Source organism: Periophthalmus magnuspinnatus, chromosome 4 (assembly GCF_009829125.3).
Source record: "Periophthalmus magnuspinnatus isolate fPerMag1 chromosome 4, fPerMag1.2.pri, whole genome shotgun sequence".
In the NCBI taxonomy this organism is placed as follows: Eukaryota; Metazoa; Chordata; class Actinopteri; order Gobiiformes; family Gobiidae; genus Periophthalmus; species Periophthalmus magnuspinnatus.
The window spans coordinates 2,433,878-2,456,048 of NC_047129.1; the positions used below are offsets into that span (position 1 = coordinate 2,433,878).

At 39.0% G+C, this 22,171-nt stretch overlaps 2 protein-coding genes across 3 annotated transcripts; both read right to left on the bottom strand.

Annotated features, from left to right (window-relative positions):
- Positions 1-51: 51 nt before the first annotated feature.
- Positions 52-4,354, bottom strand: LOC117369672 (kynurenine--oxoglutarate transaminase 3-like). Its single transcript, XM_055221331.1, has 13 exons — positions 4,306-4,354; positions 4,186-4,246; positions 3,959-4,103; positions 3,098-3,247; positions 2,941-3,027; positions 2,729-2,851; positions 2,427-2,547; positions 2,074-2,150; positions 1,771-1,860; positions 1,023-1,209; positions 491-561; positions 218-304; positions 52-120 (listed from the first exon to the last, which is right to left on the bottom strand). The coding sequence occupies exons 1-13, from the start codon at positions 4,352-4,354 to the stop codon at positions 58-60; spliced, it is 1,311 nt and encodes a 436-aa protein (XP_055077306.1). The 3' UTR covers positions 52-57.
- Positions 4,355-10,444: 6,090 nt separating this feature from the next.
- On the bottom strand, positions 10,445-19,862 carry LOC117369671 (kynurenine--oxoglutarate transaminase 3-like). Of its 2 annotated transcripts, none has more exons than XM_055221162.1 (14): positions 19,795-19,848; positions 18,901-18,991; positions 16,007-16,068; positions 15,788-15,932; positions 15,054-15,203; positions 14,896-14,982; positions 14,684-14,806; positions 14,383-14,503; positions 14,149-14,225; positions 13,850-13,939; positions 13,140-13,326; positions 12,608-12,678; positions 12,334-12,420; positions 10,445-12,236 (listed from the first exon to the last, which is right to left on the bottom strand). In XM_055221162.1, the coding sequence occupies exons 2-14, from the start codon at positions 18,988-18,990 to the stop codon at positions 12,174-12,176; spliced, it is 1,353 nt and encodes a 450-aa protein (XP_055077137.1). In that variant the 5' UTR covers position 18,991; positions 19,795-19,848; the 3' UTR covers positions 10,445-12,173. The 2 variants fall into 2 exon arrangements, with proteins under 2 accessions (XP_055077137.1, XP_033820870.2); XM_033964979.2 differs by having other exon boundaries at positions 10,450-12,236; positions 19,838-19,862.
- Positions 19,863-22,171: the final 2,309 nt, after the last annotated feature.

Genomic DNA, 22,171 nt, shown 5'->3' on the forward strand with positions numbered 1-22,171 from the left:
AGTTTGTGCATTATATTAAGTCTTCACAGCTTGTGTCAAGTTTAGAAGAGTTTGTCTTCATGAGTGTGTTTTGTTCCAGTTTTTGAGAATGACTTCTGCAGCATCTATAGTGCTGTCTTTCTGCAATCACAAAAAACAAATAAAAAGAGTTTGAAAATCATCTGAAAATGTAGACAAAAATGCACTCAATGCGAGACACAAGATGTAGAAGTTGTACCTTGATAAAGCAGAGACGAATGTATTTCTCAAAATCTTTTTTTGATTCGTTCCCCACAAATGCTGTTACTGGTATTGCTGCCAGTTTCTAAAAAAAGACAGTACAGAGCGTTTGGGTTTATAACTAAAAGAGTGGAAAATCTGGCATATAACTTCAGCATTAGTCATAGTTTTAATTCATCACTATAAACACTAGGGTTGTCACAATACGAGAATTTCAAACTTGATTTCAATTCCAAGAAAAAGGCCCCAGCCTCCCTGAAGTAAAACTTACCTTTTCTTTGATCATCCATTTCACAAATTTGTAGTCGTAAGCTTCATTCTCCATATGAGATAGGTCCACGTCTGCATTTAACCACAACAGAGTACATGGCAGGATGGATACTTCATAGTACTTCCTTACTGATTCCTAAAGATTCTTAAAGTATAGCTTCTAATGATTTAAGTGGCAACACATAAAAATTTCATACACATATATACACAATGTACATTTTGAGTACCTTGGTTTTGCCCTGATAATATGATTAACAGTGCTGAACAATGGATTTTTTGTTATGGAGCTCAATGGTGACCGCCCAACCCCTGATTCTGGAATTTATTTTCCCCATACACTTAAAAACATAATATTAAAACTTTGAAATTATAGGTCTTGTGGTCATTAGTTACCACATACCTGGTTAGTCCTGAGCAAGCTTTCAGTTTTTGACCTTTGCTTGTCTTCTATTGCACCATTATCACTAAGATACATTCCTATTTTGTAAATTTTGTTCACTGGCCATGGCAATAAAGCTTTGTGCTAAACTCACTGAGAGGAGAGACATCCACAAGCATGAAGTACCCGCCTTCTGGCAGGACTGGAGTCAGCCCTGCAGCCTGTAGAATGGACGCCATGCGGTCCCTCTTGTGCTGGAGCTCCTCTGCCAGAGAGCTGAAGTAACAGTCAGGCTGCCCCATCAGAGCACAGTCTCTCAGCAGACCCTGAGCCACAGCCTCCTGAACACAACAGATCAATACAGTGTGAATCAGAGAAACTCAAGATGTATTATTGAAAGCAATGAGGAACTGATGGTACACTATTCATGTTTGGTTGTTGTTGGGACCTACAGTGACTTTGTTTCAAACTCCCACAAGTGAATGCTGTCATTGTGTCCTTAAGCAAGACACTTCACACCACTTTTCCCTAGTGTCTGCGTACACTGGTGTATGAGCGAGTGTGTGTGTGTGTGCGTGTGGGAGTGTGTGTGCGTGTGTGTGTGTGTGAATGGCTGACTGGTTCCTTGATGTAAAGCGCTTTGAGTGAACATTGTTTAGCGATGCAACTAGAAGATGGTTTTGTCAAAAACTACAGCAACTACAAACATTTTATTGAAACTGAAGGTGGCACTTATTTTGTGTTGTTTGTCAAAAATACTTTGTAACTTAACCACTACATGTACTTAGTAGGCAGATTAGACACAGATCCAAACTTTATTTCATGTCATTGCCGATGTAGACACAGACAGAAGGATTTTGTAGTACCGTAATAGATAAAATGTTAAATAGAAGTTGTATTACCTGTAGAGGAGTAGGACAGGTGTACAATGAGTTCTGCATCACAGTCTGCAGGTGTTTGACCAAGTGCTCCGGGCCAATGGACCAACCAATCTACAAGTGCAAATACAATACACCAAATAAGAAGTACAGTACATGAAGAAATATATTAATATTTTTGTGAGGGAGCACAATTGGGGCAAGGGGGACATTACTCAAACATGGATGACACCTAAAACCACTTTAGGAATGTTTGGCAAGGTAGAAAGCTCAAAAAAGTAGATTTTGCATCATAACCCCTCTTTAAAGACGATTCAGTTTCCTCACCTTCCACCCTGTGACGCTAAACGTTTTCCCAGCACTGCCAACAGTTATGGTTCTTTCCCACATCCCTGGTAATGTGGCTGTGAAAATATGTTTTATTATTATTGAAAAAAAAAACACTGTATATATGTGTGTTTAAATATTAAAACACATATATACAGCGTTTTATATATATACACACACACACATATATATACATACATATATATACATATACACACACACATTATATATATATATATATATATATATACATACATATATATACATATACACACACACATTATATATATATATATATATATATATATATATATATATATATATATATATATATATATATATATATATATTACCAATTTTGATGTGCTGGTGTCCTTTGTAGATGAGCCACTCATAAACCTCATCACTGAAGCACAGTGTGTCATGTTTGATACAGAGGTCAGCGATTATCTGCAGCTCCTCTCTGGTGAACACCTGGAGAAGTGGAGAGGCAGTACACAGTAAAGAGGATAATGACATGGTAAAAGAATAATGGCATTATTCATTATCTCTCAATATGGTTAATTGTCAATATTTGTGATAATATGAATGGAAAAAAAAAACATTTTATTTATTCTAGCAATACATGATTGACTTCATAAGATTTGCACTGTACCTTCCCAGTGGGATTGTGGGGCGTGTTTATTATAATGGCCTTTGTCTTTGAGTTAAATTTACTAGAAAGCTCCTCAGGATCCAGATACCAGTCGGCACTAGTGTTGCTCTTCTTTCCAGGTTTCTAGAAGAAAAAAAATCTAATCAAATTCATCCATTTTTCATCAACTCAAATCACAGCTAAAACTGGTGGTAAAAAAGTGGAAAACTCACAAGACGCAGTGGTATCAGGACAGGCTTAGCACCTGCCATCCTGACCATTGGCTCGTAGCAGTCAAAGAAAGGTTCTATTATAATGACCTGACCAGAAGATAAAAATTATGAATCTATAATAAAAAAGATATTTAATGAATTGCATTCATATTTTTACCTCATCGCCCTCATCCACCAGACCCTGTATCGTACAGAATAAGGAGCCCTGGCCTCCAACAGTGACCAGGATGTCTTTGAAAGGATCTATAGCTCTCCCACAGACTCTCTCATACACCTTAGAGAGGGCCTTCACCAGAGGAGGATGGCCCTACACAAGTGGGAACAAGGATAATCAGGGATACAAATATTTAAAACAAATCATCACTTAAGATACATCTGAATATTTTAAAGATTGCATTTAATAACATTACAGGGGGGTGAGGTAGAAGTACACGAGCCAGATGGGAAAGTACCCATTTGCAGGTGTAGCAAATGGGTATTTTCCAAATAAGTGTGTCAAAGATCAATCAGAAATAAAGGTGCACTATGTAACTTTCCTGGTGGAAGGTTTACTACCTACTTGTCTCTCAGAGGATGTTATTGATTAGCCTTGATTTTTTTTAATTAAATGTGAGAATCTGAAATCTTCATTTAAAACCTTACTCCTTCTTGCAGCTCTAGAGTTAGGTAGCACAAATGCCATTCTGAGGAACATTCCAGGCAAATCAACATCATCTTAATGGAGACAAGCACTTGGTGGAACCCCCATTTTTTCTGTGAAAAATTACACAGACATTTTGTATCTTTCACAAAGTTAAAAGCGTCACCCAAAATATGTATTATTGGAAAAATGTGACAAAAATCTCCATCCCCTGCTTCTTTACTATGTTTATGTTCAAACTGGAGTCCAAACTAATATGAAGAAAATAAGATGTTATAATCCATAGGTGTCTATTGGTAACACAACATTATACAGATTTCAATTAAAGTTGCAGTGTTTATAAAAAAAAATGTCAAATTAAATCATGATGTTTTTTACAAATCCTCTGGTGTACTGGTTGAGTTGGTCCACAGTCGATGCTTTGGCCAGAGCCTCTTTGACATAGTGAGGAGGAGGCATGTCTGAAAATCCCTGTCCCAAGTTCACTATAGAGGGGTCTGCTGCCAGTGAAGAAAAGGACACCCTGAAATAATGCACAGTGGATCAGACAGAACCAAAGGGTTGTGAATTTATACAATCTACATTAAATGGTATAAACTACTTACCACACATTTTTTTCCAGTCCCTCAATTCTTTTAGTATTTGTGTGCCTTATTGCCATTTTTGCTGTAACACATAATCACATTAAATTGCTACAACAGTAGGTAACTACACTAGTTACCTACTGCTCCTGACTAAGATCCTTATAAGATCTGGGTTCTCTGGGCGCTGCATTGCAGATGGGCACCCACTTCTACTGACCAAAGACCCAGTGGTATTAAAGGATTGGTCTAATTCAGAGAACAATATCCTAAGAGGTTAACAGTTATTGTTGGGATTCAGAAGACATCACATTTTATAGGCCAATAACACTTAGTGCAGATGGGGTGGGGCTAAAATTGATATTGTTAAAATGCAGATTTTCACTGATAATGCAACTTAATCAATAGGGAAAACTGGCACCAGCTCCTAAATTGAGAACAGTATGACACACAATCTGAAAACCACCGATACTATGTTGCTGTTGACCTAAAAGCATGTTAACAATTTCCTACATCCAGCTTAACTTTGATCAGTGAAAGTAATTAAAAGTTGTCAGTTAGTCTTTAAGTCAAAATCTAGTTTGATGTTTTAAAACATAAAAAAATAAAAATAAAATAAAAACTGTAAAACTAGTACTTCCACAAAGAAGAAACATATATATGTAAGTATTAAGCAGTGGTAGTAGTAGTAAGGACTCACCTGTGAAGAAAGAAGCTTTCTGCAGAATGTGGTTTGAAATAAGATGGATGTTTAATCTCAAGATTTGTCTCACCACACCCACTCCCTTGTACAAATGTTAAGACCTGACCTTTATATTTACTTTAACCATCTGACCATCCTGATCCTGCTTGGTAAGTAGCACAAAGGTCTAACCTAAACGAAGATGATGTTACAAACGTGATGCTATACAAAGATTGTGCTTCATCTTAATAAACTCATGTGTGAATGTCCCTGTGGAATGGAAAATGTCCTTATGCCATTTATTATTTTACATCATAGTTATTACCCCTTACACTGTATGACCTCTCAATACAAAATACTATTGCAATTACATGCATTTTAGAACATATTCCTATGAGTTTAAACGTCACAGATATGTTGTTCATTGCAGCCATTTGATTTGTTTAGCAATTTTTGATCCAATTATGAATTTGTGATTACTCTTGCATTCCTTGGTGGGATAAAAAAAAAAAAAAAAATCCAAGAGGTAAACTTGATTCAGCTTTGCATGCATTGACTAGTGTCATTTAGTCAGCTCTTAGCAGCATGCAATTAACCAATTACCAAGGAAGTATTCAATTTGAACTACACAATATATCACAATTGAAGCAAAATCGTTTTTTGCTTAGGTGCAAATATGAAATAGTAAAGACTACAATTATTTAACAAGGTAATAGAATGGCCACTGTAAACAACAAAATATTACTTTTTAGACCTTTGCATATATTCTAGCATGCATGGAATGGTTTAATTAGTTTATCACTCCAGAATCCTACATTTTAAACATCACAAATTTAATTGCAATACTTGTCAGAAAGTATTGATGTTCCCCTGGTGGAGCATTGTGCTTAGCCAAGTCTGCTAACAATCACTAACGACAGCTAACTCCACATACTATAGCTAGCTTCTAGAAATCATTGTGTATTGTCCACTTTACTATTCTTGTGCACTTGGATAATCAAGCAAAAAATGATGAGGAGGAGGCAGGACTTCCTCCTACTATAAGAGCACTTCAGTCTTTCATCTCTTCTCACTCCGAGAAGCCTATACCCACAGTCGGTAAGTGGCTAACTGGTAACTTAAACTGTTCACAGGGGGGTAATCACTCTGCCGCTGAACACTTACCTATTGCCGCTTTGCTATTTTGGAGCTAGCAGCTCTTCCCCCAAACAACTGCTGTCTTACTAGCTACTTCTTTTAACATGGAGCTAATACTACGGGTAAATTCTCTTGACCGTGGAGAAGGATGCGCTTCTGCAAGGCTTGCAAGGACAGTGCGAAAATTGCTGGGGCAATCACATTATCTTCGCATCAAGCCTCGGGCTGCAACACGATGTCACACTGTGCCCGCTTTTCGTTGAAGACCCGCTGTCTCATACACACCCACCAAGTAGACCCGCACGAGGGAAATCCCTGGGGACACATCCCTGTTGAACCCTCTTTGAGCAACCAGCACGACCAAGTGGACTCCATTGTTCTACTCAGGGACTTGAACATCCACTTGGGCAATGACACCTGGAAGGGGTGATCGGGAAAATCAGCCTCCTCATTCTGAACCCGAACGGTGTTTTCTTATTAGACTTCTGTGTTAGTCACAGTTTCTCCATAACAAACACCATGTGCAAGCACAAGGGTGTCAATGCATGTGGCAACAGGATATCCTAGGATATCCTGCAGATTACCTTAACGGAGCTCGGCCTTTGCACAGACAGCTGTTTCTTTCAAAGCCATGAAAGAATGGAACAAACTGCCACAAAGTCTGAAACTTTCCTCTGACATGAAAAACTTTTGATTTAATGTTAAGAAATTATTATTAGAGAATCAGCAGTGTCAGCATTAAGAATGGTAATTGGTATGATATAGTTTTAGTGACATTTTATTGTAAAATTAATAATTTTTATTGTGTCATTTGTAGTGTGTGAATGTGTATTGATTATATTGCTTACATTTTATATTGTATTTCTCACCTGCTCAGGGACTACTGATAGAAACTAGCTTCAGCTATAATCTGGTGTAAAGCATCTTTTATGTTTTTGCACATTGCCCCTGTCAAATAAACTAATAAAGAAAGAAAGGATGGAGGTTAATGATAGATTGTTCTCGTGTCATCTTTGACAGTGTGTCTTGGACAGTTGGGTGAAGAGAGGGGCAGAGCTGTCAACTGATCACCACCCGGTGGTGAGTTGAATCCTCTGGCAGTGGAGGAAGCCGGACAGACCTGGAAGATCCAAGTGTATCTGTTGGGAATGTCTGGTGGAGCAACTCACACCTTCCTCCTAGAGCCTGGAGAAGGCTGGGGACATGACGTCCGAGTGGGCCATGTTCTCTGCCTCTATTGTCGACACGGCCACTCGTAGCTGTTATCGTAAGGTCTGTGTTGCTGGTCATGGCAGCAACTTCCAAACTCTGCAGTGAAGGAAGGAAGCAATGCCGTCAGGCTGAAAGAGTCCTATCGAGCCTTGTTGGCTTGTGGGACTCTTGATGCAGTTGCACTAATGTGGACAGAGGCAAAAACTTGGGGTTGGGAGGAGTTTGGGGAGTCCATGGGGGAGGACTATCGGCCGGTCTCAAAGAAATTAAGGCAAACTCAGGATTCACCAACATAGGTTACAGTGCCGGTAGAGGGCTGTTGACCTTGACTGGGGATGTCGCTGGATGGTGGAAGGAGTACTTTGAGGATCTTCTCAATCCTACCATCACGTCTTCTGAGCAAGCAGAGTCTGAGGACTTGGAGGTGGACTCCATCCCCCAGGCTTAAGTCACTGCGGTAGTTCGCAAGCTCCTCGGTGGCAAGGCTTCGGAGGTGGATGACATCCATTCTGACATGCCGCAGAACACGCTATACTTTCTATTGTGTGACCGAGGGTTCAAGGAAATTTGTCTAACTTGTCCATATGTGCTTTGTGGATCTAGAGAAGGTATTTGACCATCACTCATGGAGGGTGCTCCGTAAGTATGGGGTCCGGGGCCCTTTGCTAAGGGCTGTGGTGCTGAGTTGTTTGCATTGCCAGCAGTAGTTCAGACCTGTTTCCAGTGCATGCTAGTCTCTGCCACGGCTGCACTTTGTCAGTGGTTCTATCCATTGTCTTAATGGACAGAATTTCTAGGCTCTCGATTTATGCGCCATTTTACTTTCCTGCCCTCACCAATGGTCATGAGCTTTGGGCAATAACTAAAAGGAGAAGGATACTGTACAAGATACATGGATACATGTCGAAATGAGCATCCTCCGCAGGGTGGCTGGCTGCTCCCTTAGAGATAACATTAAGAGCTGTTGCTCCTCCATGTTGAGAGGAGCAAGCTGAGGTGGCTCGGGCATCTGTTTAGGATGCCTCTTGGAGGCCTCCCGGGGGAGGTGTTCTGGGCTTGTCCCAGCAGAGATAGGACCCAGGGAAGACCCAGGACATGCATGAGTCTCAGATGGCCTGGAGGAGCTGGAGGAAGTGTCTTGGGTGAGGGAAATTTGGGAGTAGCTGCCTAAACTGCTGCCCCAGATAAGAGGAAGAAAATGGATGGAAACTGAAGTGTCCTCAGTTTTTACAACTTATACTTAAGCAATATATTTTATATTAAGTGACAGTACAATGCCACCTGGATTTAACTAAGCAAATTGAGATAAGCCTCCTCCAGTTGGTCAGGTCTAGGTTCAGCAACAGCATGTGGTCAAAGAATAAGGTCAGCTGACAACCTGAATATACTGAATGACCAGGTTATTCCATCAATGTATTTTTTCTTCCCTGATGGCACGGGCATATTCCAAGATGACAATGCCGGGATTCATCGGGCTCAAATTGTGAGAGTGGTTCAGGAGCATGAGACATCATTTTCACACATGGATTGGCTACCAGAGTCCAGACTTTAACCCCATTGAGAATCGTTGGGATGTGCTGAAGAAGGCTTTGTGCAGCGGTCAGACTCTACCATCATTAATGCAAGATCTTGGTGAAAAATTAATGCACTGGATAGAAATAAATCTTTTGACATTGCAGAAGCTTATCGAAACAATGCCACAGCGAATGTGTGCCGTAATCAAAGCTAAAGACGGAACAACCAAATATTAGAGTGTGTGACCTTTTTGTTTTGGCCAGGCAGTGTACGTTCCTTTATAAGGGTGGAATGTGAACTGCATAAAGTTAAAATTAGACTTTGGAACAGATACATGTTATGTCATACTATGGAAGATTATAGCCACATGAACATTTCAATGGAAACGTGCACGAGTCAGGTTTGTGGATATGCAAGCCCACTCACAGTAAACAGTGAATGCTGCTGACTATTTCTCTTTGGAAGGTGGAATCCTTTGCTCCCAGCAAGCCATTTCCTTTGAAAAGATCCTCTCCTTTCCAAAACAGATCAAAGTTCTCAATGTAGTGCAATCCTCAGGGCGCACATGCGTTGAACAGCCATGTGTTCAGATGAAACATCAAACGTCGATCATGGGATCCTCTTACAGAGACTAGAGGACTGGGTGGGCATCTCTGGTTTCAGACAAAATGTCCCTGACCTGTGGGGTGCCCCAGGGGTCAATCCTGGGACCCCTGTTGTTCAATCTCTACATGCTGCCGTTAGGCCACTTAATACACAGCAATAATGTGTCCTACCACAACTATGCAGATGACACTCAGATCTATGTCTCACTGGTAGCAGGTGAATATGAACTAGTGGATTTACTCTACCACTGCATCCAACAGATCAGTGTGTGGATGCAAAACAACTTTCTCCAGTTAAACCTAGACAAGACTGAAGTCAGTTTTTGGCCCACAGAAACATAGAGAAAGTGTTAACAGTGACTTCCACTCTCTATAAAACTATCAAATCAGGCTAGAAATCAAGGTGTAATAATTGACTAAGACTTAAACTTTTAACAGCCACATCAAATCAACAACATCTGCAGCTTTTTACCATCTAAAAACATTGCAATAATCAAAGGTATAATGTCAAAACCAGACTTGAAGAGACTTATCCATGTATTTGTTTCCAGTAGGCTAGACTACTGTAATGGCCTGCTCACTGGCCTCTCCAAACGAGCATTAAGACAGCTGCAGTGCATCCAGAACACTGTTGCTCGGGTCCTGACTAGAACTAGGAAGTACGAGCACATGTGTCCTGTGCTCAGGTCTCTGCACTGGGTCCTGTGGCTCAAAGAATAGACTTTAAAGCAGCTCTGCTCGTGAACAAGTCTCTCCATGGCTTAGCACCAAAGTACAACTCCCACATGTTAGAGCCATATGAACCCTCTCGAACTCTAAGGTCTTCAGGGACCAGCCTCCAGATGGTGCCCAGAGTCAAGACTTATGTTTAAATCCAGACCTAAAACAGTTCTGGTTAGCTCTGTGTATGACTGAAAGGTTTTTATTCTGCACTCTTTTCTTTTAAAAGGTAATTTTATGATTATTTATGTTTTTTTTATGTCTTTCTTATTCTGTAAAGCACTTTGAATTACTTTGTGTACGAACTGTACTATACAAATAAACTTGCCTTGCGGACCTCAATGGCTATCGAACATGTTCTCACATGCATGTATATTTTGGTCTCAAGCAGAAAAAAATCAAGTAAACAGATTAAATAAGACAATATTTTTTAATAATCTTGACAATTAAACAGCAAATAGAAAATGGTCAATACTTTGAAAACCTCTAAATATCTTCATACATTTGATGTCTTCCATATGTGCCTAAAATACAGAAAGAAGTAAAAATGAACAAAACAAAAAAAACGTTGAATGAGTGTGTGTGTCTAGTATGTTTGAATAGTAGTGTTTAAACATTTTGGACACACCCTCTTACTTCAGATTTTTTAAAATACTTTCTACATTTTATATACACTCACCAGAAGGATTATTAGGAACACCATACTAATACGGTGTTTAACCCCCTTTCGCCTTCAGAACTGCCTTAATTCTACGTGGCATTGATTCAACAAGGTGCTGATTCATTCTTTAGAAATGTTGGCCCATATTGATAGGAGCATCTTGCAGTTGATGGAGATTTGTGGGATGCACATCCAGGGCACGAAGCTCCCGTTCCACCACATCCCAAAGATGCTCTATTGGGTTAAGATCTGGTGACTGTGGGGGCCATTGTAGTACAGTGAACTCATTGTCATGTTCAAGAAACCAATCTGAAATGATTCAAGCTTTATGACATGGTGCATTATCCTGCTGGAAGTAGCCATCAGAGGATGGGTACATGGTGGTCATGAAGGGATGGACATGGTCAGAAACAATGTTCAGGTAGCCTGTGGCATTTAAATGATGCCCAATTGGCACTAAGGGACCTAAAGTGTGCCAAGAAAACATCCCCCACACCATTACACCACCACCACCAGCCTGCACAGTGGTAACAAGGCATGATGGATCCATGTTCTCATTCTGTTTACACCAAATTCTGACTCTACCATTTGAATGTCTCAACAGAAATCGAGACTCATCAGACCAGGTAACATTTTTCCAGTCTTCAACTGTCCAATTTTGGTGAGCTCGTACAAATTGTAGCCTCTTTTTCCTATCTGTAGTGGAGATGAGTGGTACCCAGTGGGGTCTTCTGCTGTTGTAGCCTCAAGGTTGTGCGTGTTGTGGCTTCACAAATGCTTTGCTGCATTCCTCGGTTGTAACGAGAGGTTATTTCAGTCAACATTGCTCCTCTATCAGCTTGAATCACTCGGCCCATTCTCCCCTGACCTCTAGCATCAACAAGGCATTTTCGCCCACAGGACTGCCGCATACTGGATGTTTTTCCCTTTTCACACCATTCTTTGTAAACCCTAGAAATGGTTGTGCGCGAAAATCCCAGTAACTGAGTAGATTGTGAAATACTCAGACCGGCCCGTCTGGCACCAACAACCATGCCACGCTCAAAATTGCTTAAATTACCTTTCTTTCCCATTCTGACATTCAGTTTGGAGTTCAGGAGATTGTCTTGACAAGGACCACACCCCTAAATGCACTGAAGCAACTGCCATGTGATTGGTTGATTACATAATTGCATTAAGGAGAAAATGAACAGGTGTTCCTAATAATCGTTTAGGTGAGTGTATGTACAGAGGGCATTGAATATAAGAATATATATTATATTTAAATCAAAATAAAACAAAACACAAAAAATTGAATGAACTTTTGACTCCAGCAAATTATTCAATATTGGCATCAATATCCAATACCAGTATCGGCTCATTACATCCCTAGTCTTTACCAAACCTCTCCACTTCCATCACGCTCAGAATAAAAGTTATGTCTAGTTTGTGCATTATATTAAGTCTTCACAGCTTGTGTCAAGTTTAGAAGAGTTTGTCTTCAGGAGTGTGTTTTGTTCCAGTTTTTGAGAATGACTTCTGCAGCATCTATAGTGCTGTCGTGCTGCAATCACAAAAAACAAATAAAAAGAGTTTGAAAATCATCTGAAAATGTAGACAATAATGCACTCAATGCGAGGCACAAGATGTAGAAGTTGTACCTTAATAAAGCAGAGACGAATGTATTTCTCAAAATCTTTTTTCGATTCGTTCCCCACAAATGCTGTTACTGGTATTGCTGCCAGTTTCTAAAAAAAGACAGTACAGAGCGTTTGGGTTTATAACTAAAAGAGTGGAAAATCTGGCATATAACTTCAGCATTAGTCATAGTTTTAATTCATCACTATAAACACTAGGGTTGTCACAATATGAGAATTTCAAACTCGATTTCAATTCCAAGAAAAAGGCCCCAGCCTCCCTGAAGTAAAAACTTACCTTTTCTTTGATCATCCATTTCACAAATTTGTAGTCGTAAGCTTCATTCTCCATATGAGATAGGTCCACGTCTGCATTTAACCACAACAGAGTACATGGCAGGATGGATACTTCATAGTACTTCCTTACTGATTCCTAAAGATTCTTAAAGTATAGCTTCTAATGATTTAAGTGGCAACACATAAAAATTTCATACACATATATACACAATGTACATTTTGAGTACCTTGGTTTTGCCCTGATAATATGATTAACAGTGCTGAACAATGGATTTTTTGTTATGGAGCTCAATGGTGACCGCCCAACCCCTGATTCTGGAATTTATTTTCCCCATACACTTAAAAACATAATATTAAAACTTTGAAATTATAGGTCTTGTGGTCATTAGTTACCACATACCTGGTTAGTCCTGAGCAAGCTTTCAGTTTTTGACCTTTGCTTGTCTTCTATTGCACCATTATCACTAAGATACATTCCTATTTTGTAAATTCTGTTCACTGGCCATGGCAATAAAGCTTTGTGCTAAACTCACTGAGAGGAGAGACATCCACAAGCATGAAGTACCCGCCTTCTGGCAGGACTGGAGTCAGCCCTGCAGCCTGTAGAATGGACGCCATGCGGTCCCTCTTGTGCTGGAGCTCCTCTGCCAGAGAGCTGAAGTAACAGTCAGGCTGCCCCATCAGAGCACAGTCTCTCAGCAGACCCTGAGCCACAGCCTCCTGAACACAACAGATCAATACAGTGTGAATCAGAGAAACTCAAGATGTATTATTGAAAGCAATGAGGAACTGATGGTACACTGTTCATGTTTGGTTGTTGTTGGGACCTACAGTGACTTTGTTCCAAACTCCCACAAGTGAATGCTGTCATTGTGTCCTTAAGCAAGACACTTCACACCACTTTTCCCTAGTGTCTGCGTACACTGGTGTATGAGCGAGTGTGTGTGTGAATGGGTGACTGGTTCCTTGATGTAAAGCGCTTTGAGTGAACATAGTTTAGCGATGCAACTAGAAGATGGTTTTGCCAAAAATTACAGCAACTACAAACATTTTATTGAAACTGAAGGTGGCAATTATTTTGTGTTGTCTGTCTAAAATACTTTGTAACTGAACCACTACCTGTACTTAGTAGACAGATTAGACACAGATCCAAACTTTATTTCATGTCATTGCCGATGTAGACACAGACAGAAGGATTTTGTAGTACCGTAATAGATAAAATGTTAAATAGAAGTTGTATTACCTGTAGAGGAGTAGGACAGGTGTACAATGAGTTCTGCATCACAGTCTGCAGGTGTTTGACCAAGTGCTCCGGGCCAATGGACCAACCAAGCTACAAGTGCAAATACACTAAATAACAAGTACAGTACATAAAGAAATATATTTATATTTTTGTGGGGGAGCACAATTGGGGCAAGGGGGACATTACTCAAACATGGATGACACCTAAAACCACTTTAGGAATGTTTTGGCAAGGTAGAAAGCTCAAAAAAGTAGATTTTGCATCATAACCCCTCTTTAAAGACGATTCAGTTTCCTCACCTTCCACCCTGTGACGCTAAACGTTTTCCCAGCACTGCCAACAGTTATGGTTCTTTCCCACATCCCTGGTAATGTGGCTGTGAAAATATATTTTACTATTATTGAAAAACAACACTGTATGTATATGTGTGTTTAAATATTAAAACACATATATACAGAGTTTATACATATATATATATATATATATATATATATATATATACACACACACACACACACATACATATATATTACCAATTTTGATGTGCTGGTGTCCTTTGTAGATGAGCCACTCATAAACCTCATCACTGAAGCACAGTGTGTCATGTTTGATACAGAGGTCAGCGATTATCTGCAGCTCCTCTCTGGTGAACACCTGGAGAAGTGGAGAGGCAGTACACAGTAAAGAGGATAATGACATGGTAAAAGAATAATGGCATTATTCATTATCTCTCAATATGGTTAATTGTCAATATTTGTGATAATATGAATGGAAAAAATATCATTTTCTTTATTATGGCAATACATGATTGACTTCCTATGATTTGCACTGTACCTTCCCAGTGGGATTGTTGGGCGTGTTTATTATAATGGCCTTTGTCTTTGAGTTAAATTTACTAGAAAGCTCCTCAGGATCCAGATACCAGTCAGCACTAGTGTTGCTCTTCTTTCCAGGTTTCTAGAGGAAAAAAATAAAATAAAATTCATCCATTTTTCATCAACTCAAATCACAGCTAAAACTGGTGGTAAAAAAAGTGGAAAACTCACAAGACGCAGTGGTATCAGGACAGGCTTAGCACCTGCCATCCTGATCATTGGCTCATAGCAGTCAAAGAAAGGTTCTATTATAATGACCTGACCAGAAGATAAAAATTATGAATCTATAATTAAAAAATATATTTAATGAATTGCATTCATATTTTTACCTCATCTCCCTCATCCACCAGACCCTGTATCGTACAGAATAAGGAACCGTAGCCCCCCACAGTGACCAGGATGTCTTTGAAAGGATCTATAGCTCTCCCACAGACTTTCCCATACAACTTAGAGAGGGCCTTCACCAGAGGAGGATGGCCCTACACAAGTGGGAACAAGGATGATCAGGGATGCAAAGATTTAAACCAATAAATCTGTATAGAGGTAGATGTGCATAAAACAGGAGTAGCAAATGGCTACTTGCTAAAGAAGTGTGTCCAATATCAATCAAAAATACAATGCACAATGTAACTTTTCTAATCTCTCTGAAGATGTTATTGGTTAGCCTTGAATCTAAAAAAAAAAATACAATAAAATAAAATAGAATTCTTACTCCTACTTGTAGCAAAAGACAGATAAGCCAAATGCCATACTGTGGAAGGAACATCACAGTCAAACCAACTCATCAACTTAATGGAGACAAGCACATGGTATACACTACCTTTTTCCTGTACCATACATTTGATACCATTCACAATCAAAATATGAATTGTTGCAATATTACGATAAAAATCTCCATCCCCTGCTTCTTTACTATGTTCATGTTCAAACTGGAGTGAAAATGAATACAAAGAATGCATAGATGTCTAGGTAACACAACAGTATAACCATTTCAATTAAAGTTTCTGTGTGTATAAAAATAAATAAATAAAATAATTAAAAATTAAATCATGATGTTTCCTACAAATCCTCTGGTGTACTGGTTGAGTCGGTCCTCAGTGGATGCTTTGGCCAGAGCCTCTTTGACATAGGAAGGAGGGGGCAGGTCTGGAAGTCCCTGTCCCAAGTTCACTATAGAGGGGTCTGCTGCCACTGAAGAAAAAGCCACCCTGAAACAGTGTGCAGTGGATCAGATGGGAGCAAAGGGTTGTGAATTGAATACAATCTACATAAAATGGCTTACCACACATTTTTGTCCAGTCCCTCAATTCTTTTAGCATTTGTGTGTCTTATTGCCATTTTTTGCTGTAACACATAATCATATTAAATTGCTTCAACAGTAGGTAACTACACTAGTTCACTGCTCCTGACTAAGATCCTATTAAGACTTGGGTTCTCTGGGCGCTGCATTGCAGATGGGCACCCACTTCTATTGACCAAAGACCCAGTGGTATTCAAGGATTGGCCTAATGCAGAGATTCAGAAGAAATCAAAACATTCTATAGGCCAATAACACTTAGTACAGATGGGGTGGGGCTAAAAGTGATACTGTGAAAACGCAGATTTTCACTGATAATGCAACGTAATCAATCGGGAAAACTGGCACCAGCTCCCAAATTGAGAGGAGTATGACATCATCACAATCTACAATCTGAAAACCACCAACACTGTGTTACACATTGCTGTTGGCCTAAAAGCATGTTAACACTTTTCTACGTACAGCTCAGCTTTTAGCAGTGAAAGTGAAAGTCATTCAATCGCTTATGCATTCATGTTGCTACTGAGAAAACATTAAAATTCTTTGTTTTTAATACCTGATCCTCTGTATGGAATTACTTAACTCTATTCATTTTCACTGACTTCTGCATATTAAACTCAATATTTTATCAAACACGTGATTTAAAAAAAAAAAAAAAAAGTTTTCTTTCCAAACATCACTGTAACACTAAAAGCAATAAAAAAGTATATAAGTATTAAGCATTAAGAAGTCCAGGAGATTTGAGGAATTTTAACAGCTCAAAACTCCTTGACTGTTTAAAAATAGTTAAAAACTGGTTGGCTAGCAACTAACTCATGTTCAGAGACTCCAAAACCAAATTAATCCTTTTTGGTCCTCCATCTTTTAGCCATCTTGACTTAGTGCTTTGTAATTTTAAAGACCAAGTTAATAATGTACTCCAGTCCTGCTTTTATCAACTGAAATAAATGTATAAGATTAAACAGTTTTTAACTTACGCTTATCCTATCTTGAGAAAGTTATGTATGCTTTTATTTATTTACCTTTGGACTATTGTAATGCATTATATACTGGCCTCAACAAGTCTCTACAACACAGACATCAACTAGTCCAAAACACTGCTGCCAGGCTTTTGACTGGTACAAGGGAGGTATGAGGGCATCACACCAGTCCTGACTTCTCTTCACTGGCTACCCATTACGTTTCGTATTGATTTTAAGATTTTATGTTTAACTTTTATATTTTTAAATGTGAAATGGGCACATAGCTATCTGAGTGACCTCCTACACACGTGGACAAAATTGTTGGTACCCGTCTGTTAATGAAAGAAAAACTCACAATGGTCACAGAAATAACTTGAATCTGACAAAAGTAATAATAAATAAAAATTCTATGAAATTTAACCAATGAAAGTCAGACATTGCTGATTTAGGCCAGGGCTCATAGAAGGCCACTTTAGAATAGTCCAATGTTTTCCTCTTAGCCATTCTTGGGTGTTTTTAGCTGTGTGTTTTGGGTCATTGTCCTGTTGCTAGACCCATGACCTGCAACTGAGACCAAGCTTTCTGACACTGGCCAGCACATTTCTCTCTAGAATCCCTTGATAGTCTTGAGATTTCATTATACCCTGCACAGATTCAAGACACCCTGTGTCAGATGCAGCAAAGCAGCCCCAGAACATAACAGAGCCTCCTCCATGTTTCACAGTAGGGACAGTGTTCTTTTCTTGATATGCTTCATTTTTCCATCGTTGAACATAGACCTGATGTACCTTGGCAAAAAGTTCAATTTTTGTCTCATCTGGCCATAGGACATTCTCCCAGAAGCTTTGTGGCTTGTCAACATGTAGTTTAGCAAATTCCAATCTGTTTTTTTATGATTTGTTTTCGACAATGGTGTCCTCTTGATCGTCTCCCATTAAGTCCACTTTGGCTCAAACAATGACATATGGTGCGACACTGATGTTCCTTGAGATAGAAGTTCACCTTTAATCTCTTTAGGAGTTTTTCTGGGCTCTTTTGTTACCATTCGTATTATCCATCTCTTTGATTTGTCATCAATTTTCCTCCTGCGGCCACGTCCAGGGAGGTTAGCTACAGTCCCAGTGATCTTAAATTTCTGAATAATATGTGCAACTGTAGTCACAGGAACATCAAACTGCTTGGAGATGGTCTTATAGCCTTTACCTTTAACATGCTTCTCTATAATTTTCTTTCTAATCTCCTGAGATTCCTCTGGTCCATGTTGAGTGTGGTACACACCATGTCCCAAACAGCACAGTGACGACCTGTAGCCCTATATATAGGCCCACTGACTGATTACAAGATTATAGACACCTGTGATGCTCATTAATAGACACACCTTGGATTAAAATGTCCCTTTGGTCACATTATGTTCAGTCTTTTCTAGGGGTACAATCATTTTTGTCCAGGCCTGTTTCATGAGTTTATTTTTTAAGTAATTCTGTTGAAGCATGGTTGAAAAGCAATGTCTGACTTTCATTGTTTAAATTTCATAGAATTTGTATTTATTATTACTTTTGTCAGATTCAAGTTATTTCTGTGACCATTGTGAGTGTTTCTTTCATTAACAAAAGGGTACCATCAATTTTGTCCACGTGTGTACACCCATACATCCCACTGCGAGTCCTGAGGTCCAGCAGAGAATCTCTGCTTAGAGTTACACCAGGTCAAGAACCACCACCAATCATTCATGCATACACCACTTTCATAATAGGTCATGAGGGTGAAGTGTCTTGCCTAAGGACACGAGAGAACTTGGTCCGAGCCGGAATTAATCCTCCGACTTTTGGGTTGGGGGACCACAGCTCTAACCACTGAGCCCCTGCTGCCCTTTTGGGGCAAATAAACAAATAAAATGTATTATTATTAAAAACTTACCTGTGAAGAACAAAGCCTCCTGCTGAATGTGGTTTGGACTAAGCTGGACATAAATTTGGTGAGGTTCAGGGCTTGGCTCACCACTCCCATCCTGTACAAATGTTAAGAACTGAGTTTTTTAAAAATATATCTGACATCATTATCCTGCCATGACAATAGCACAAATAATAGTACCAAGGTGGTGACTGTCCCTCTGGATTGTAAAATACCCTCAGGCTGTTTCATTATTTTACAATATAGTTACAATCCTTCACACTGTGACACTTTGACTACATCATTTTGCTGTTAGAAGAGAACATCTCCAGTTATTAGTTCATTGCATCCATTTGATTTGATCAGCAATACTTAATCCAATTATGAATTTGTGATTACTCTTACATTCCTTGATAGAATACAAAACGTGATTCATCTTGGCATGAGTAGACTAGTGTCACTTATTCAGCACTCCAGAGCACACAATTAACAACGTCATTTAGTAGAACTGCACAATACATCACAATCGAATTCAAATCGTTTTTTTGCTTAGGTGCAAATATGAAATGGTAAAGACTACAATTATTTAACAAGGTAATAGAATAGCCACTGTAAACAACAAAATATTACTTTTTAGACCTCTGCATATATTCTAGCATGCATGGAATGTCAAGTTTATCGCTCCAGAATCCTACTTTTTAAACATCGCAAATCTAATCGCAATACTTGTACCTGCGTGCACTGGTGACCCCTTGGAGCAGCACAGTTGTTAGCCACGTCGGCTAACAACCACTAACGAGCTAACTCCACATGTATTACATTACATTACTGCTACTACGGCTAATCTATGGGCTAGCCTCTCAGTATTATTAGAGTATTGTCCGCCATACTATCGAAACATGATTAAAAATGACATCGTACCATGCACTGTTAAACTATCAGAGGGCGACCCGGAGGAACTTACTTGAAATAACCAAAAAGCAACGGTCCTGTGGAGTTTTGGTTGGTCTGACGTTCCCGTGTAGGAGGCGTGCGCGACGTCAACCAATGAGAGGGCGCGCTGCGTTCGCTGTCATTGGATTAAATACACTGCTTTGTTCGTTGTGCGCTTTTATTTTAACAAAATTTTAATGTAGCCTATTACTGTCAATTTTACTGTCAAAAAAGTAGGGTATGCAAATTACAAGCTTATAGTGTATCGTAATTTTGAATGAACGATTTTTATAAATTTTTTCGAAGAAGAAGAAAAAAAAACGTTTAGGAATTTACATTTGACACAAGCTACACATGAATATAGCATCTTTCATTCAATCTGCTGCACTGAAATAAATAGGTTAGTAATAGGACCAGGGGTGGAAAATAAGTAATTATATATACTCATGTTACTGTAATTGAGATTTTTTGAGTACTTGTACCTGTAAGTAAATATAATTCTGGCCATGTAATTGTAATTAGTTACATCTGCAGTCATTAGTAGTAGTTACTTTGTATTGTACAAATCCCAGTTATCCCAATCCAGCCCTGTCTCTCCTCCTTTCTATACCCACAAACTGCAACAGCACTGCATAGCTTGCTCTGAAAAAAAATTGTGGTTTTAAATGACTAAAATGCGGTTTAAAAAGACTCAATTACATTTTTTCACTTCTTGATTAACCAAGTTTTCTATAAAAAAAATATGATCTAAAATGTTACTAAAATTGCATTAAACAGTAAGTAGTAACTTTAATTTTATCAGCGATACTTGCATTTATAATTGAGGACATTATTAGTCAAGTAACCAGCCTACTTTAACTTACTTTACAAAACTTTTCAGTACCCTTTCCAGCACTGCCAGGACTACAATTTAATATAGGCTAAAAAGTGTAGGGTTGATTGTGTAACTACAGAAATAAAGAAATGTCCTTTATAAACAAATAAAGAAATGCATTTTATAAACAATTTTCTATATAAACAAAAAGAAAACAAATGCCCTTAACTGACATCATTCACATGACTTTTATGACCATTACAGACCATTAGTGTAAAGCTTGAGCCTATGGTTAACAGGCACATTTGGACAAGTCACATTTATTTAATCATCAATCAGCCTTACATTTTAAAAATAATTGACTCAGGAACAGATTGTAGGCTTTTAGGCACTAAAATAACTTGTGTATTAGCTAAAAGCTGATGTACGTTCATGTTAAAATGTTTTACCTTGTGCCACTGCCATATTCCAGATCAAACAATGACTATTGATCCACAGGATATATACAGCAGAGGTTCAGAAGATTAATCTTTAATCTTTATCATAAATACAATATAAGTATTCTGTTATTTTATGTTATTAGATAGTAGATACACAGTTAAAATAGGAACCTGATTTTGTTGGTTCAGACATAAGGGGATAGGCAAAAACATTATATGTGAATCAAGTAAGGCTTTGGGAAATACTACTCAAAGCATTTTCAATGAGAGTATGCCGTCCACCAGAAAGTATGCAGAGCACCAAACAAACGTGACATTGTTGACTGACAGTGACATGAACCTACAGCGCCCTCCAGGGGACGTAGTGAGTTTTTTTAAAAAGAGAATTTTAAAAATATATTATTTCCAAGGGAATGCAATATTTTTGCTAGAGAAAGCAACTTCGAGACAGCTGTTGTTGTGATTTTGGGTGTTACAAAAATAAATGAATTGAATTGAACTATAAATGCAATGTGTCCAAATGTCCCCACTTTCCCCTCCTTAAAGCACTAGCCTATTTATCTATTTTATGAGATAGTATAACTTTATCATTCTTATAGCGCGCTACAATAACATATGGTGTCTGGGTGTTGGTACAGTAACCAGCCACATTCCCTTCTGTTTCCTAACAGCTCGCTCCTTGGCATGCTGGGCACATGATCCCCGTGGTATCCCTGTACCCTGCCCTCCACAGAACCAAGCTAAACATACAGTATGTGAAACCCAAGCTGCTCCAACCCCACGCATCAGAAACGCACTGCTTTTGTGCTCAAGCATGTATCCCAACAGCCTTTGGTGCCACAAGGAAAGAAGCCATGGTACCATGTCGCTGCGTGTGGCATAGTTGGAAACATACCTGTGTGCCTAAACACTCCATAGGGCATACTTTTCTCTAGTCTAATGTAAAACCAACATGCTTCTGACATGTGGGGTTGGAGCATCTTGGGTTCAGCATGTGTTCAGCTGAGGAGGGTTATACAGGGAGCATGTGCACAGAACACCGGAACGCACCACGCCAAGTAGCAAGCCAGCCACGGTTCCCACAAGAGAAGCTCAATTTTCCACACAGCAT

Bases quoted from the DNA above. Each gene is read 5' to 3' on its own strand.
- LOC117369672 (XM_055221331.1), bottom strand. From the start codon at position 4,354: ATGCAGCGCCCAGAGAACCCAGATCTTATAAGGATCTTAGTCAGGAGC. The intron at 4,247-4,305 runs GTAGGTAACTAG...TATGTGTTACAG, and splicing joins AAGGATCTTAGTCAGGAGCA to CAAAAATGGCAATAAGGCAC. The intron at 1,210-1,770 runs GTAATACAACTT...TGTTGTGTTCAG, and splicing joins CCTGTCCTACTCCTCTACAG to GAGGCTGTGGCTCAGGGTCT.
- LOC117369671 (XM_055221162.1), bottom strand. From the start codon at position 18,990: ATGGGAGTGGTGAGCCAAGCCCTGAACCTCACCAAATTTATGTCCAGC. The intron at 15,933-16,006 runs GTAAGCCATTTT...ACACTGTTTCAG, and splicing joins GGACTGGACAAAAATGTGTG to GGTGGCTTTTTCTTCAGTGG. The intron at 13,327-13,849 runs GTAATACAACTT...TGTTGTGTTCAG, and splicing joins CCTGTCCTACTCCTCTACAG to GAGGCTGTGGCTCAGGGTCT.